The sequence below is a fragment of the Somniosus microcephalus genome, chromosome 11 (assembly GCF_052327205.1).
Source record: "Somniosus microcephalus isolate GS21.2 chromosome 11, FLI_Smic_1.0, whole genome shotgun sequence".
Taxonomy (NCBI): Eukaryota; Metazoa; Chordata; class Chondrichthyes; order Squaliformes; family Somniosidae; genus Somniosus; species Somniosus microcephalus.
The window spans coordinates 46204328-46222238 of NC_140997.1; the positions used below are offsets into that span (position 1 = coordinate 46204328).

A 17911-nucleotide genomic window follows, 5' to 3' on the forward strand; every position below is an offset into this window, starting at 1 on the left:
TGACCAGGAACTGCCGCACTTGCGCTGAGTGCAAGCCTCGGTTCTACCGCCCAGATAGAGCCCACTTAATCAAAGCTACACGGCCCTTTGAGCGGCTCAGCTTAGATTTCAAGGGCCCCCTCCCGTCAGCCGACCGCAATGTTTACTTCCTGAACATTGTAGACGAATACTCCCGTTTCCCATTCACCTTCCCCTGCCCAGACATGACCAGCGCCACGGTCATTAAATGCCTCAACAGCCTGTTCTGCCTGTTCGGTATGCCGAGCTACATCCACACGGATAGGGGGGCGTCCTTCATGAGCGAAGAGCTACGCCAGTACATGCTGTCCATGGGGATCGCCACGAGCCGTACCACCAGCTACAACCCCCAGGGTAACGGCCAGGTGGAGCGAGAGAACAGGACAGTATGGAAAGCAGTCACTCTAGCTCTAAGGACCAAGGGCCTCCCTATCTCCCGCTGGCAGGAAGTCCTCCCAGATGTGCTCCATTCGATACGGTCGCTATTGTGCACTGCCACTAATGCCACGCCTCATGAACAAATGTTTGTTTTTCCCCGGAAATCCACCTCAGGCGTATCCATGCCGTCGTGGCTCTCCACCCCAGGTCCGGTATTTGTACGAAGGCATGTGAGGGGCCACAAGATGGACCCTCTCGTGGAGTCAGTGCACCTACTCCACGCCAACCTCCAATACGCGTATGTCCGTCACGCCGACGGAAGGGAGGACACCGTGTCCATAAAAGACGTCGCCCCAGCCGGTAACGACAACAACCACAACAACGATCACAGCAACTCTTACCCACCCACTACTCTTTCATCACCCCCGGAAGAACATCAACCAACGGTACCCCCACCAACCACCCCTTCAACAACCCTGGCGGCGCCCCCGGCAGAGACCCAGGAGGCCACCGGGGACACCCAGCCGACACCCGCGGCACCACAACAGCCACATCGGTCACAGAGGACTATCAAACCCCCGAACACACTAAATCTATCGATGGGGTGAATGTGATGAAATATGCCATTCATCACTCTTCTGTATTCTCTGTGTGTGATTGTGCCTGTGACTGTGGTTTAGTTTCAGTTTCATTTCCCTTACCTCAGTTCCATTTCCTCACCTGTATTTTATTGTGTGTAGGGCTCCGCCCATACCTGGCCTCTACTTAAGCATGCCCAGCGTGTCTCACATCCAGTACAGCCGACCTCTGGATGGGAAACACTTCTCCACTGTGTGTTACCTTCTAAGTTAATAAAAGCCTTGCTTTGTTCAGTTAACACTGAGTCTCGGATTTATTGAGGCACATCACTCAGCACACAGACTCATCACTCAGCACTCAGCACAGAGACTCATCTCTGAGCACTCAGCACAGACACTCATCTCTCAGCACTCAGCACAGAGACTCATCTCTCAGCACTCAGCACAGAGACTCATCTCTCAGCACTCAGCACAGACACTCATCTCTCAGCACTCAGCACAGAGGCTCATCACTCAGCACTCAGCACAGAGACTCATCTCTCAGCACTCAGCACAGAGACTCATCTCTCAGCACTCAGCACAGACACTCATCTCTCAGCACTCAGCACAGACACTCATCTCTCAGCACTCAGCACAGAGGCTCATCTCTCAGCACTCAGCACAGAGGCTCATCTCTCAGCACTCAGCACAGAGGCTCATCTCTCAGCACTCAGCACAGAGGCTCATCTCTCAGCACTCAGCACAGAGGCTCATCTCTCAGCACTCAGCACAGACACTCATCTCTCAGCACTCAGCACAGAGGCTCATCTCTCAGCACTCAGCACAGACACTCATCTCTCAGCACTCAGCACAGAGGCTCATCTCTCAGCACTCAGCACAGGCACTCATCTCTCAGCACTCAGCACAGACACTCATCTCTCAGCACTCAGCACAGAGACTCATCTCTCAGCACTCAGCACAGAGGCTCATCTCTCAGCACTCAGCACAGAGGCTCATCTCTCAGCACTCAGCACAGACACTCATCTCTCAGCACTCAGCACAGAGGCTCATCTCTCAGCACTCAGCACAGACACTCATCTCTCAGCACTCAGCACAGAGGCTCATCTCTCAGCACTCAGCACAGACACTCATCTCTCAGCACTCAGCACAGACACTCATCTCTCAGCACTCAGCACAGAGACTCATCTCTCAGCACTCAGCACAGACACTCAGCTCTCAGCACTCAGCACAGAGGCTCATCACTCAGCACTCAGCACAGACACTCATCTCTCAGCACTCAGCACAGAGGCTCATCTCTCAGCACTCAGCACAGAGGCTCATCACTCAGCACTCAGCACAGACACTCATCTCTCAGCACTCAGCACAGACACTCATCTCTCAGCGCTCAGCACAGACACTCATCTCTCAGCACTCAGCACAGAGGCTCATCTCTCAGCACTCAGCACAGACACTCATCTCTCAGCACTCAGCACAGAGGCTCATCTCTCAGCACTCAGCACAGAGGCTCATCTCTCAGCACTCAGCACAGAGGCTCATCTCTCAGCACTCAGCACAGACACTCATCTCTCAGCACTCAGCACAGACACTCATCTCTCAGCACAGAGGCTCATCTCTCAGCACTCAGCACAGACACTCATCTCTCAGCACTCAGCACAGACACTCATCTCTCAGCACTCAGCACAGAGGCTCATCTCTCAGCACAGACACTCATCTCTCAGCACTCAGCACAGACACTCATCTCTCAGCACTCAGCACAGAGGCTCATCTCTCAGCACTCAGCACAAACACTCATCTCTCAGCACTCAGCACAGACACTCATCTCTCAGCACTCAGCACAGAGGCTCATCTCTCAGCACAGACACTCATCTCTCAGCACTCAGCACAGACACTCATCTCTCAGCACTCAGCACAGAGGCTCATCTCTCAGCACTCAGCACAGACACTCATCTCTCAGCACTCAGCACAGAGACTCATCTCTCAGCACTCAGCACAGAGGCTCATCTCTCAGCACTCAGCACAGACACTCATCTCTCAGCACTCAGCACAGACACTCATCTCTCAGCACTCAGCACAGACACTCATCTCTCAGCACTCAGCACAGAGGCTCATCTCTCAGCACTCAGCACAGAGGCTCATTGTAAAGTCTGTGGGTTGTTTAGTTAATTAATACACAGACTACCAGAGTAACTTAAAACAGGACTTTACTATTCGAAGGTCAGGGCGAATCTGCCCAATAAATCCTGACACAGCACTTATATACCGGTGTGGTCACCGTCGGTATTACAGTATACAGAAGCCAACAAAGTAGTGCAACACCTAAAGTAGTTCTCTTAAAGGTGGACGGTTACATACAATAGTTCTCTTAAAGGTAGACGGGTACATACACTACAATCCTCCCTTTTTAGCTTACAACATACTGATTCCCCATTAAACATACATTATAACATATATACAACTTTATGCAAGACAGTTCACAGATTCAGTCTCTCTGGAGGTTTCCGGACTCTGTCCGGATAACGCCTCGGTGGTGTCGTAACTCCCGGCGGGGTAGTAGGTGCTTCTGGCAAGGTCGATTCGGCTCGAAGGACAGTGTCAGGTTCATCTGATTCCAGTATTACCAGATCGGAGGTAGGTGTTCTGGGTATCTCTGTCTCAACATTAACCGTGTAAGGTGGTGGAGTAGGTTGGCCATTTGTGGCTGACCCTATGATCTGGTCAACATGGCGCCTTATTATACTGTCCCCAATGTCCACCGTACACATCAACGGCCCTAGCCTTTTTCCAATAGTTCCAGGCTGCCATTTCTCGGTACGGTAGTCCCGGGCCAAAACTTGTTGACCTATCTGAAAAGATCTAGTTGGCCTTTCATTCATGCCCTGGAATTGCCAGTTCTCTACGTCCCTTCTGACGTTTGGCTTAAGCAAATCCAGCCGGCATCTTAGTCGTCTATTAAAAAACATCATGGCGGGAGTTTGATTTGTGACCGCATGTGTTGCATTCCTGTACGCCAACAAGAAGCTATCCACCTTATGTTGTAAGTTAATGGCTTCATTACCCATGGCCTTTATGGCCTTCTTGAAGGTCTGGACAAACCTTTCAGCCAATCCATTGGAGGCGGGATGGTATGGGGCTGACGTGTAGTGCTTAACCCCATTGCTCTTTAAGAATTTCTTGAATTCTTCGGACACAAATTGCGGTCCATTATCAGAACAGATCTGTTCCGGCAGCCCATTCCTAGCAAACATGGTCCTTAACACTGTGATGGTTTTTTTCCGTGGTGGTGGTGGACATCTTTATTACCTCCGGCCACTTGGAGTGTGCATCCACCGCTATTAGAAACATTGAGTCCATAAATGGACCAGCAAAGTCGATGTGTACCCTTTGCCAAGGAGATGAGGGCCACTCCCATGGATGCAGAGGAGCCTGTGGTGGCGCGTTTTGGACCTTCTGGCATCCTAGACAGCTCTTAGTGATTTCTTCGATGTCCCCATCAATGCCTGGCCACCACACAAACGCTCTTGCTAGGTTCTTCATTTTCACTCCACCCAGATGTCCCTCGTGCAGCTCCTTTAACACCTTCTGTTGAAGTTTGGGTGGAATCACCACTCTAGATCCACACATCAGGGTTCCTCGACACACTGACAGCTGTTCTTTTCTCTGCGAAAATGCTGGCAGCGTTGGTTCGCCCTGTGCTGGCCATCCCTCCACCGTTAAATCATAGACTCATGAGAGAGTCGGGTCATTTCTTGTTTCGTTTTCGATCATCGAATTTGTTACTGGTAGACATTCCACTATGGATGAGTGGAACATCTCTACCGGGTCCACTGTAGTCGCTTCTTCTACTATCGGCAATGGCAAGCGCGATAACCCATCAGCATTTCCATGCTGTTTGGACCTTTTGTATTCGATGTCATATTGGTGTGCCCCAAGTAACACGGACCACCTCTGTAACCTTTGCGCTGTCACGGTGGAAACGGCCTTGTTAGGGTTGAATATGGACACCAACGGCTGGTGGTCTGTCAGTAATGTGAACTTCTTGCCCTGCAGGTAATGATTGAATTTCTTTACGCCCCACACAAGGCTGAGGGCCTCCCTATCTATTTGAGCATAATTTCGCTCCGCCGAGGTCAATGATCGGGACGCGAATGCCACTGGCCTTTCCGAGCCATTTGGTAACTTGTGTGAAAGTACTGCTCCAATTCCATAGGGGGAAGCATCACAAGCTAGACGAAGAGGCAACGTTGGGTTGAAATGAGCCAACACTTCTTCAGAGGTAATCAACGCCTTGCTTCTGCGAAAGGCCTTTTTACATTCCTCACTCCACTTCCATGGTACTTCTTTCCGCAACAGAGCATTCAGCGGATGCAGCACCGTGGATAGATTCAGCAGAAACTTGTGATAATAATTAATCAACCCCAAGAATGATCTTAACTGTGATACGTTTTCCGGAGCGGGGGCCTTCACGACAGCTTCTATCTTGTCAGGTGACTTGTGCAGCCCCTCTCGGTCAATGACATGACCGCAGTACGAGATCCGTTTTTGGAAGAACTCACATTTCTTGCGATTAACTCGAAGGCCATATTCCTTCAACCTAGTGAGCACCAGTTTCAAATTTGTGAGGTGTTCTTCCTCGTCTTCTCCCGTAATCAGGATATCGTCTAAGTAACACTGCGTGCTTGGAATTCCTTGTAATACCTGCTCCATGGCCCTCTGCCAAATTGCTGGAGCCGAAGCTACCCCAAAAACCAGTCTATTATAACGATACAAGCCTCTGTGTGTGTTGATGGTGAGGTACTGACGTGACTCTTCCTCGACTTCCATTTGTAAGTATGCCTGTGCCAGGTCTATCTTGGTGAAGTGTTTCCCTCCAGCCAACGAAGCAAAGATATCTTCAATCCGCGGAAGCGGGTATTGTACCGTGTGAAGCACCGGATTCACTGTGATCTTGAAGTCTCCACAGATGCGGACCTTCCCCGGTCCCCCTGGCTTGTTACTTGGTGAAGACTTCATGACGGGAACAATGGGCGTGGCCCACTCACTCCAGTCCACTTTTGACAGTACCCCTGATCGTTCAAGTTCTTCCAGTTCTGCCTCCACAGCAGGTCGTATCGCTTAAGGTACCGATCTGGCTTTGAAAAATTTTGGGCTTGCATGTTCTGCAATCTTAACCTTTGCTTTAATTCCTCGCAGTGTTCCCAGTCCTTGCTGGAATACCTCTTTAGCTTCGTCCAATATTCTGGACAACCGTTCAGGTTTGACATCTTCCTTTCCGGAATCTACCGTCATGGTGTTTAGTGAATGCCAGTCTATCTTTATTTTCCTGATCCACTCCCGTCCCAGAAGTGGTGGACCTCCCTCAGGCAACACATACAGGTCCATCCTTTGGTGATCTTTGTCCTTGTATCTCACCTTGACTTCTATCTTTCCGATGGGGTATACTTTGTGCCCCGTGTATGTCTTCAATACTAGTTCCGTATCCCGTAGGGGAATATGCTTGAATAACTTTTTATAATCATGCTTATTCATGACCGTCAACGCCGATCCGGTGTCCACTTCCATTTTCACTTGGACTTTTGCAATCTGTAGTGTGATCCAGATAGCTTGTTGGTCAGCTTCATTACTCACATTGTGAATTCTCAGACTATCCAGTTCCTTGCAGTTGGAGTGTGAGTCCGAATTCTGTTCTTCCGGACTCCTCCTAGTCACCTCATGTACCTTTCTGTACCTCTTTTGTGGTGACTCATTATTGTTGGTCTTCTTTCCTGACCGGCATACCTTAGCTATGTGACCGAGCTTGCCACATTTCCTACATTCCTGGTTTTTAAACCAGCATTGGTTCTGGTCGTGTGTTGTCTTCCCACAACGATAGCATTTCGTTGTACCCGAAGTAATTTGCTGCACACTGAGTGCCGCTGCCTTTAGCTGCATTTCCGCCGTTCCTTTCGCTGCGGCTTCATTCGATGCAGCAATAAGGACAGCCTTATCAAGTGTAAGATCGTTCTCTTCGAGCAGTCGTTTTTGTGTTTCTTCCTTCGACATTCCGCACACGAATTTGTCTCCGAGTGCCTCTGCCAGATTTTCCCTAAACTGACAGTGTTTCGCTAGCCTACGCAGTTCAATCAGGTACTCCGCGTTGCTTTCCTCTTTCCGTTGCGTTCTCGCGTAAAATTTGGATCGTTCCACTAACATCAGTGGTGCGGGGTTAAAATGATCCTTCAGGACAGCAACAATATCATCGAAAGTCTGATCCGCCGGTTTAGCTGGTGCTAGTAGATGCTTCAAGAGCCCGTATGTCTTCACGCCCATCGAGTTTAGCAAGGTTATAGCTTTGTCATCTTCTATTTTATTGGCCTCACCATAGATCTCAATGCATTCCACATACGTGGCCCAGTCTTCTACCTCGGAATTAAAATCGTTGATGTTACCACGCTTAGGCATCTTCCTCTCTTCCTGATAACACCACGGATTATTTCTTTAAATTTTCTTTTTTTTTCTTCAAGATGGCGGTTCCCGCGAAAATGGCGGTTTCCCGCGCTTATCTTCTCTCCCCGCCCACTTCAATGGCGGTTCCCCGCTTCTGTCTTCTTCTCCGCCTAATGGCGGCTTCCCGCGTTTCTTCCCCCGGCGGAAGGGGTACACTTTCCCCACGGGCGACGGCCGCTGGCTTTCAGGTTCACAGCCTGCGCGTCGGCTTCAGTGCTTTCCCTTTTCTCGGCAGGGCAACCGGCGCTGGGTACACCCCGTTGACGGCGAACAGTTTCAGCCGCTGGGCTGGCTCTCGCTCAGTTCCCCTTGCTCGGGCTCTGTCTCTCTCCCGCTCGCTCGACTCTACCGGCGCTGGGTACACCCCGTTGACGGCGAACAGTTTCAGCCGCTGGACTGGCTCTCGCTCAGTCTCCCTTGGTCGGCTCTGCCTCTCCCGCTCGCTCGGCTCCCAATCGCGCCTCCCAGCCCTCTCGCAGTCCGGTGCTTCCCTCCCCGGCTGCGGCTGAGTTTTTATATCTTCCCGCGCCTACGCTCCCGGTCGCAGCGCTTCGTGGCTTCGGTCGCTGCCCGGCCTTTTTCGCCGGTCGCGGTCTAGCTGTCTCACGACGCCGTTGCGTCCCCAGCCTGTCTGTACCGCGGCTTCCTTGCTCCACGCTGCCCCAGTCTCAGCGCCTCTGGGCCCGACTTCTGTCCGGCTCCTTTCCCCTTCGACCGTGGTCGAGTGCACCGCCCTTATCCTCCGGTTATTCTTTTTACTTTTCCCTTACTCACAGTCACCGTGGCCGGCTTGCTTCTCGTGCTGATCGGCTCACTCCTCACCGTGGCAGAAGGGACAGTCAGTGCCTGTTGCTGATGGAAGTCTTTGTCTCTGAATTCTTCCTCCTTTCCAGCTCTGCAGACTCGAGTTTTCTCCCAGCAGAATGACGAGGGCGGTTGCCCCTTCTCGACGCTCGTTAACTGCTTCGGAAGTATTGTTGCCGCAGGGTACGATCGGACTCATCGCCACTGTAAAGTCTGTGGGTTGTTTAGTTAATTAATACACAGGCTACCAGAGTAACTTAAAACAGGACTTTACTATTCGAAGGTCAGGGCGAATCTGCCCAATAAATCCTGACACAGCACTTATATACCGGTGTGGTCACCGTCGGTATTACAGTATGCAGAAGCCAACAAAGTAGTGCAACACCTAAAGTAGTTCTCTTAAAGGTAGACGGGTACATACACTACACTCATCTCTCAGCACTCAGCACAGAGACTCATCTCTCAGCACTCAGCACAGAGGCTCATCTCTCAGCACTCAGCACACACTCATCTCTCAGCACTCAGCACAGACACTCATCTCTCAGCACTCAGCACAGACACTCATCTCTCAGCACTCAGCACAGAGGCTCATCTCTCAGCACTCAGCACAGAGACTCATCTCTCAGCACTCAGCACAGAGGCTCATCTCTCAGCACTCAGCACAGAGGCTCATCTCAGCACTCAGCACAGAGACTCATCTCTCAGCACTCAGCACAGAGACTCATCTCTCAGCACTCAGCACAGAGGCTCATCTCTCAGCACTCAGCACAGAGGCTCATCTCTCAGCACTCAGCACAGACACTCATCTCTCAGCACTCAGCACAGAGGCTCATCTCTCAGCACTCAGCACAGAGACTCATCTCTCAGCACTCAGCACAGAGGCTCATCTCTCAGCACTCAGCACAGAGACTCATCTCTCAGCACTCAGCACAGAGACTCATCTCTCAGCACTCAGCACAGAGACTCATCTCTCAGCACTCAGCACAGAGGCTCATCTCTCAGCTCTCAGCACAGAGACTCATCTCTCAGCACTCAGCACAGAGGCTCATCTCTCAGCACTCAGCACAGAGGCTCATCTCTCAGCACTCAGCACAGAGGCTCATCTCTCAGCACTCAGCACAGAGGCTCATCTCTCAGCACTCAGCACAGAGACTCATCTCTCAGCACTCAGCACAGAGACTCATCTCTCAGCACTCAGCACAGAGGCTCATCTCTCAGCACTCAGCACAGACACTCATCTCTCAGCACTCAGCACAGACACTCATCTCTCAGCACTCAGCACAGACACTCATCTCTCAGCACTCAGCACAGAGGCTCATCTCTCAGCACTCAGCACAGAGACTCATCTCTCAGCACTCAGCACAGAGGCTCATCTCTCAGCACTCAGCACAGAGGCTCATCTCTCAGCACTCAGCACAGAGACTCATCTCTCAGCACTCAGCACAGAGACTCATCTCTCAGCACTCAGCACAGAGGCTCATCTCTCAGCACTCAGCACAGAGGCTCATCTCTCAGCACTCAGCACAGACACTCATCTCTCAGCACTCAGCACAGAGGCTCATCTCTCAGCACTCAGCACAGAGACTCATCTCTCAGCACTCAGCACAGAGGCTCATCTCTCAGCACTCAGCACAGAGACTCATCTCTCAGCACTCAGCACAGAGACTCATCTCTCAGCACTCAGCACAGAGACTCATCTCTCAGCTCTCAGCACAGAGACTCATCTCTCAGCACTCAGCACAGAGGCTCATCTCTCAGCACTCAGCATAGAGGCTCATCTCTCAGCACTCAGCACAGAGGCTCATCTCTCAGCACTCAGCACAGAGGCTCATCTCTCAGCACTCAGCACAGAGACTCATCTCTCAGCACTCAGCACAGAGACTCATCTCTCAGCACTCAGCACAGAGGCTCATCTCTCAGCACTCAGTGATGTGCCTCAATAAATCCGAGACTCAATGTTAGTGGAACAAAACAAGGCTTTTATTAACTTAGAAGGTAACACACAGTGGAGAGGTATCTTCCATCCAGAGGTCTGCTGTACTGGATGCGAGGCAGGCTGAGCCAGCTTACATAGGGGCCAGGTATGGGCGGAGCCCTACACACAATACATTACAATACAATACAATGGTGAGGAAACGGAACTGAGGTAAGGGAAATGAAACTGAAACTAAACCACCGTCACAGGCAGAGAATACTGTGAGTGGTGAATGGCATATTTCATCACATTCACCCCTTCTATAGATTTAGTCTGTTCGGGGGTTTGATAGTCCACTGTGACCGACGTGGCTGTTGTGGTGCCGCGGGTGTCGGCTGGGTGTCCCCGGTGGCCTCCTGGGTCTCTGCCGGGGGTGCCGCCAGGGTTGCTGAAGGGGTAGTTGGTGGGGGTACCGTTGGTCGATGTTCTTCCGGGGGTGATGAAAGAGTAGTGGGTGGGTAAGTAGTGGGTGGGTAAGAGTTGCTGTGATCGTTGTTGCTGCTGTTGTCGTGGTTGTTGTCGTTACCGGCTGGGGCGACGTCTTTTATGGACACGGTGTCCTCCCTTCCGTCGGCGTGCCGGACATACGCGTATTGGGGGTTGGCGTGGAGTAGGTGCACTGACTCCACGAGAGGGTCCATCTTGTGGCCCCTCACATGCCTTCGCACGAATACTGGACCTGGGGTGGAGAGCCATGACGGTATGGATACGCCTGAGGTGGATTTCCGGGGAAAGACAAACATTCGTTCATGAGGCGTGGCATTAGTGGCAGTACACAATAGCGACCGTATCGAATGGAGCACATCTAGGAGGACTTCCTGCCAGCGGGAGATAGGGAGGCCCTTGGTCCTTAGAGCTAGAGTGACTGCTTTCCATACTGTCCCGTTCTCTCGCTCCACTTGACCGTTACCCCGGGGGTTGTAGCTGGTGGTACGGCTCATGGCGATCCCCCTGGACAGCATGTACTGGCGTAGCTCTTCGCTCATGAAGGACGCCCCCCTATCCATATGGATGTAGCTCAGCATACCGAACAGGCAGAACAGGCTGTTGAGGCATTTAATGACCGTGGCGCTGGTCATGTCTGGGCAGGGGAAGGCGAATGGGAACCGGGAGTATTCGTCCACAATGTTCAGGAAGTAAACATTGCGGTCGGCTGACGGGAGGGGGCCCTTGAAATCTAAGCTGAGCCGCTCAAAGGGCCGTGTAGCTTTGATTAAGTGGGCTCTATCTGGGCGGTAGAACCGAGGCTTGCACTCAGCGCAAGTGCGGCAGTTCCTGGTCAGAGACCGAACTTCCTCAATCGAGTAGGGTAAGTTGCGGGACTTTATGAAGTGGAACAGCCGCGTGACCCCTGGGTGGCAGAGGTCGTTGTGGAGGGTCTGTAGCCGATCCCCGGTGGTGCTGGCACACATCCCTCGTGAGAGGGCGTCAGGGGATTCGTTAAGGGCCCCTGGCCGGTAAATGATGTCATAATCGAAGGTGGAGAGCTCGATCCGCCACCTAAGAATCTTATCATTTTTAATCTTCCCCCTCTGTTTATTATTGAACATAAACGCTACCGACCGCTGGTCGGTAAGTAGGGTGAAGCGTTTGCCGGCTAGGTAGTGGCGCCAGTGGCGCACTGCCTCCACGATGGCTTGGGCCTCCTTTTCCACGGAGGAGTGTCTGATCTCGGGCCCTTGGAGGGTCCTCGAGAAGAAAGCTACGGGCCGCCCCGCCTGGTTGAGGGTGGCCGCCAAGGCAAAGTCAGACGCATCACTTTCCACTTGAAATGGAGTGTTCTCGTCCACTGCCTGTAGCGTGGCCCGCTCAATATCCTGCTTAATGCTTTTGAAGGCGGCGTGGGCCTCAGCAGAGAGCGGAAAAGAGGATGCTTTCAAGAGGGGGCGGGCTTTGTCGGAGTAGTTGGGGACCCATTGGGAATAATAAGAAAATAACCCCAGGCACCTTTTCAGGGCTTTGGGAGTGTTGGGCAGGGGCAGCTCCCGTAGGGGGCGCAATCGGTCGGGGTCTGGTCCGATTTCCCCATTCTCCACCACGCTGACTAGTATGCAGAGGCGCGTGGTGTTGAAAACGCACTTGTCCTCGTTGTAGGTGAGGTTGAGTTTTTGTGCGGTTTTCAGGAACCTCTCGAGGTTCGAGTCGTGATCCTGCTGGTTGTGACCGCAGATGGTGACGTTGTCGAGGTAGGGAAAGGTTGCCTGCAAGTGGTGGTCATCGACCATGCGGTCCATCTCCCTCTGGAAGACCGAGACCCCATTCGTCACCCCAAAGGGGACTCTGAGGAATTGGTAGAGGCGTCCGTTCGCCTCGAAGGCGGTGTACGGGCGGTCCTCTGGTCTGATAGGGAGCTGGTGGTACGCTGACTTGAGGTCGATGGTGGAGAACACCCGGTATTGGGCGATTTGGTTCACCATTTCTGATATGCGGGGTAGCGGGTAGGCGTCTAGTTGGGTGTACCTGTTGATCATTTGGCTATAGTCGATCACCATCCGTTTCTTCTCGCTACCCCTTACCACCACCACTTGGGCGCACCACGGGCTGTTGCTGCGTTCAATAATGCGCTCCTTCAGGAGCCTGTCTACCTCGGTCGCGATAAACCGCCTGTCCTCCCAGCTGTACCTCCTGCTTTTGGTCGCTATTGGCCGGCAGTTGGGAGTAAGGTTCGTGAATAGCGAAGGCGGCTTTACCTTCAGGGTAGCCAGACCGCACACTGTGAGGGGCGGCTGGGACCCACCGTACTTGAGCGTGATGCTTTGGTGGTTGCACTGGAAATCCAGGCCCAAGATCACGCTCGCACATAGATTCTTCATGATTAGTACTTTAAAATTATCGTATACAGTTCCATTAACGGACAATTGTACCGTGCAGTAACCCATAATGGTCGATGTCTGGGTTTTATCAGCCATAGAGATGGTACCCCGAGTAGGGACCACCTTTAGGGAGAGTTGTTGTGCCAGTTCAGGGTGGATAAAACTCTCCGTGCTTCCACTGTCAATTAAACATTTAACCCCGCACCCGTTTACCTCGATGTCCACCATTGATTTGGATAGCGGGTGCGGCCTGGTCTGGTCCATTGTGACCGATGCCACTGTAGGGCCCTGATCGAGACAAGATGGCGTCCACGCTGTCTGCTCACAAGATGGCGGACCCCACGAGGTCGGGCAAGATGGCGTCCAAGATGGCCGCTCCCACGGCGCACACGCGGCGGTGGCGGGTTTTCCGGCGGGGTTCCCTCTGCACACCTTCCCGAAGTGCCCCTTCTTACCGCACTTAAAGCAGGTGGTGCCTTTCGCCGGGCACAGGTTTCTGGTGTGCTTCGGCTGCCCGCAGAAGTAGCAGTTGGGTCCCCGACGCGTCGCGGCTGTCGTAGGGCTTCTGGGGGGAGAGCGGGGCCCCGACGGTGTCGGCCTGCCGGGCGGGGAAGATGCCTTCCAAGATGGCGGCGCCCTTGGTGCACACGTGGCGGCGTGGACAGCGCGGGCTGAAGAGTAGGCGTCCGAGTTTCTCTGGGCCACATCCAGGGATCGCGCTGTGTCCACAGCCTGTTTCAGGTCCAATCCCATTTTTTCCAGCAGTCTCTGCCGGATGTAAGTGGAGCTGAGGCCTGTGATGAAGGCATCGCGAACAAGCTCGTCAGTGTACACTGCGGCTTTTACATCTTGGCACTTGCAGTCTTTGCCAAGCGTTTTCAGGGTGCCTAGGAACTCATCCAGCGATTCCCCAGGTCGCTGTGCGCGAGTAGCGAGCAGATGCCTAGTATACACCTCATTCGTAGGCTGCTGGTAATGTGCCTTTAAGATGTCGCAGGCGGCCGGGTATGTGTCGGCGTCTTGGATGAGGGGGTAAACCCGATGGCTTACCCAATTCCGCAGGATTCCGAGTTTCATACTTACAGCGTCCGTGGCGCCTTTGACAGCTGCGGAATTGTCCAGGAAGAATTCCATACACATAAACCAGTGTCCGAAGCGTGCCGATGCGTCCGAAGCATGCTGGTCCAAATCCAAACGTTCGGGTTTCAAGAGTTGATCCATTGTGTTGAAAAGTAAGTTAATAAAATTGATGTGCCTCAATAAATCCGAGACTCAATGTTAGCGGAACAAAACAAGGCTTTTATTAACTTAGAAGGTAACACACAGTGGAGAGGTATCTTCCATCCAGAGGTCTGCTGTACTGGATGTGAGGCAGGCTGAGCCAGCTTACATAGGGGCCAGGTATGGGCGGAGCCCTACACACAATACATTACAATACAATACAATGGTGAGGAAACGGAACTGAGGTAAGGGAAATGAAACTGAAACTAAACCACCGTCACAGGCAGAGAATACTGTGAGTGATGAATGGCATATTTCATCACACTCAGCACAGAGACTCATCTCTCAGCAGTCAGCACAGACACTCATCTCTCAGCACTCAGCACAGACACTCATCTCTCAGCACTCAGCACAGAGGCTCATCTCTCAGCACTCAGCACAGACACTCATCTCTCAGCACTCAGCACAGAGACTCATCTCTCAGCACTCAGCACAGAGGCTCATCTCTCAGCACTCAGCACAGAGACTCATCTCTCAGCACTCAGCACAGAGGCTCATCTCTCAGCACTCAGCACAGAGGCTCATCTCTCAGCACTCAGCAGAGACACTCATCTCTCAGCACAGACACTCATCTCTCAGCACTCAGCACAGAGGCTCATCTCTCAGCACTCAGCACAGAGACTCATCTCTCAGCACTCAGCACAGAGGCTCATCTCTCAGCACTCAGCACAGAGGCTCATCTCTCAGCACTCAGCAGAGACACTCATCTCTCAGCACAGACACTCATCTCTCAGCACAGAGGCTCATCTCTCAGCACTCAGCACAGAGGCTCATCTCTCAGCACTCAGCACAGAGACTCATCTCTCAGCACTCAGCACAGAGGCTCATCTCTCAGCACTCAGCACAGAGACTCATCTCTCAGCACTCAGCACAGACACTCATCTCTCAGCACTCAGCACAGAGACTCGTCGCTCAGCACTCAGCACAGAGACTCATCTCTCAGCACTCAGCACAGACACTCATCTCTCAGCACTCAGCACAGAGACTCATCTCTCAGCACTCAGCACAGACACTCATCTCTCAGCACTCAGCACAGAGGCTCATCTCTCAGCACTCAGCACAGAGACTCATCTCTCAGCACTCAGCACAGACACTCATCTCTCAGCACTCAGCACAGAGACTCGTCTCTCAGCACTCAGCACAGAGACTAATCTCTCAGCACTCAGCACAGACACTCATCTCTCAGCACTCAGCACAGAGACTCATCTCTCAGCACTCAGCACAGACACTCATCTCTCAGCACTCAGCACAGAGACTCGTCTCTCAGCACTCAGCACAGAGACTCATCTCTCAGCACTCAGCACAGACACTCATCTCTCAGCACTCAGCACAGAGACTCATCTCTCAGCACTCAGCACAGAGACTCATCTCTCAGCACTCAGCACAGACACTCATCTCTCAGCACTCAGCACAGAGACTCATCTCTCAGCACTCAGCACAGACACTCATCTCTCAGCACAGACACTCATCTCTCAGCACTCAGCACAGAGGCTCATCTCTCAGCACTCAGCACAGACACTCATCTCTCAGCACTCAGCACAGAGACTCATCTCTCAGCACTCAGCATAGACACTCATCTCTCAGCACTCAGCACAGAGGCTCATCTCTCAGCACTCAGCACAGAGGCTCATCTCTCAGCACTCAGCACAGACACTCATCTCTCAGCACTCAGCACAGACACTCATCTCTCAGCACTCAGCACAGACACTCATCTCTCAGCACTCAGCACAGAGGCTCATCTCTCAGCACTCAGCACAGAGACTCATCTCTCAGCACTCAGCACAGAGACTCATCTCTCAGCACTCAGCACAGACACTCATCTCTCAGCACTCAGCACAGAGACTCATCTCTCAGCACAAAGGCTCATCTCTCAGCACTCAGCACAGACACTCATCTCTCAGCACAAAGGCTCATCTCTCAGCACTCAGCACAGAGACTCATCTCTCAGCACTCAGCACAGAGGCTCATCTCTCAGCACTCAGCACAGAGGCTCATCTCTCAGCACTCAGCACAGAGGCTCATCTCTCAGCACTCTTTATTGTGCCACCGAGAGTGACAGAGCATCTTGCAGCCATACTGATGCTGACAAAAACACCTACTTTACATACTCAACAATGCCAAAGACAGCTCCTGGCAATGTTAAAGCACATGAAAATCAGTGTTCTGTAAGTGTTTTCTGCTTTTATAGAAAAACTACATAAACAGTGAAATGATACTGGTAAACTGGGATTGAAAAAGATTGATTTATATAAAATTTCCACATTAAAAGAAACATTTGCATTTATATAGTGACTTTCATGACCTCAGGATGTCCCAAACTGCTTTAGTCAATTAAGTACTGTTTGAAGTGTACTTACTGTTGTAATGTAGGAAACGCGGCAGCTAATTTGCACACAGCAAGGTCCCACAAACACAATGACCAGACAATCTGTCTTAGTGGTGTTGGTTGAGGAATAAATGTTGGTTAGGACACCGGGAAAAACTCCCCTGCTCTTCTTCAAATTAGTACCATGGGATCTTTAACATCTGAGAGGGCTGACAGGGATGATTAACTTTGGATTTAGATTCACAGTATCTGCACCTCAAGAGTCAAGTGGACACCAGGCTCTATCTGAGATCACAGTATTATAAATATACATTATAACCAGGCAGGGGAACTAAACGCAGTACCACAACTTACTGCTGTACCCATCACAACAGTGAAAGGCATGAATGTAGCTTCAAAATAAAAGCAATTCAATGCTGAAATAAAACCCTTTGATACGTTAAAAAAAAGCCCTCAAATGCAGCACTGGTTGGATTTTTTTTTAATGTAAAAGTATTTTTAATATTAATTTGGATAGGATTTGAGCTTTTAAATATTCAGCTGGTCAACAATGATGTGCAGCAAAGTTAGATCCAGCCCTTCTTGTACTCCTTAGAAACATAAGACATTATTTAAGCCAGACTGACGTCCAATGTACAAATTCGTTTCTTACGTTTTCATTGTTCAGTCGCCGAATCTGATCCTTGAGTGCATTGGCTTTCTCGCTCCCGCCTTTGGGGCCCATATCCTCGGCAGACTGGTGTTGCAATGCTAAGATCCGTGCCCGGTACTGGGTCACCAGTGACTGCGGTCAATTGGAAAACAGAGTCAAGACATGTCCACACCCCTTCGCACTGATCACCCGGCATAAAGTCAGCTTGCATCTACAGGCATGACTGAGTGCACAGTGGCTGTGTTGCTAGAAACAGTTTGTTGCTATTACTTCTCTTGTTACTCTGACTGGCTGAAGACCAGCCTTCATTCAACCTTATACAAACAGGGAGGTGGAGCAGAATGAATGAACGTAAAGCTGTCAGTTACCCATGAGACTGCAGACCTGCCGCCAGAAGGATTGTGTTACAGAAACTGGATGTGGCTCCATTTTTAATAAAGGATTATGGAATTAAGTTGGGACTAACAGTCAGTTGGAGTCTGTTGTGAGGCTGTAACATCCTCGTAGGGATTGAAGATCACATCCCCACCTAAAACAGCTTGATCTGCATCTCTAAAATGCATTCCGAATATACTACCCATGTCTTATTAAATAGAATTTGCA

General features: G+C 51.5%; 1 protein-coding gene across 3 annotated transcripts in view; it reads right to left on the reverse strand.

The window, feature by feature from the left end:
- ccdc78 (coiled-coil domain containing 78) overlaps positions 1 to 17911 on the reverse strand; it is a 666657-nt gene that overhangs the window by 613246 nt on the left and 35500 nt on the right. For all 3 annotated transcript variants that reach the window (XR_015079939.1, XM_086000593.1, XM_086000594.1), the window contains exon 8: positions 17309 to 17440. Coding sequence is in view for 2 of the 3 variants with exons in the window: in XM_086000593.1 (XP_085856719.1) it covers positions 17309 to 17440 (132 nt within the window). In the remaining variant the exon portion in view is untranslated. The remainder of the gene's footprint in view (positions 1 to 17308; positions 17441 to 17911) is intronic.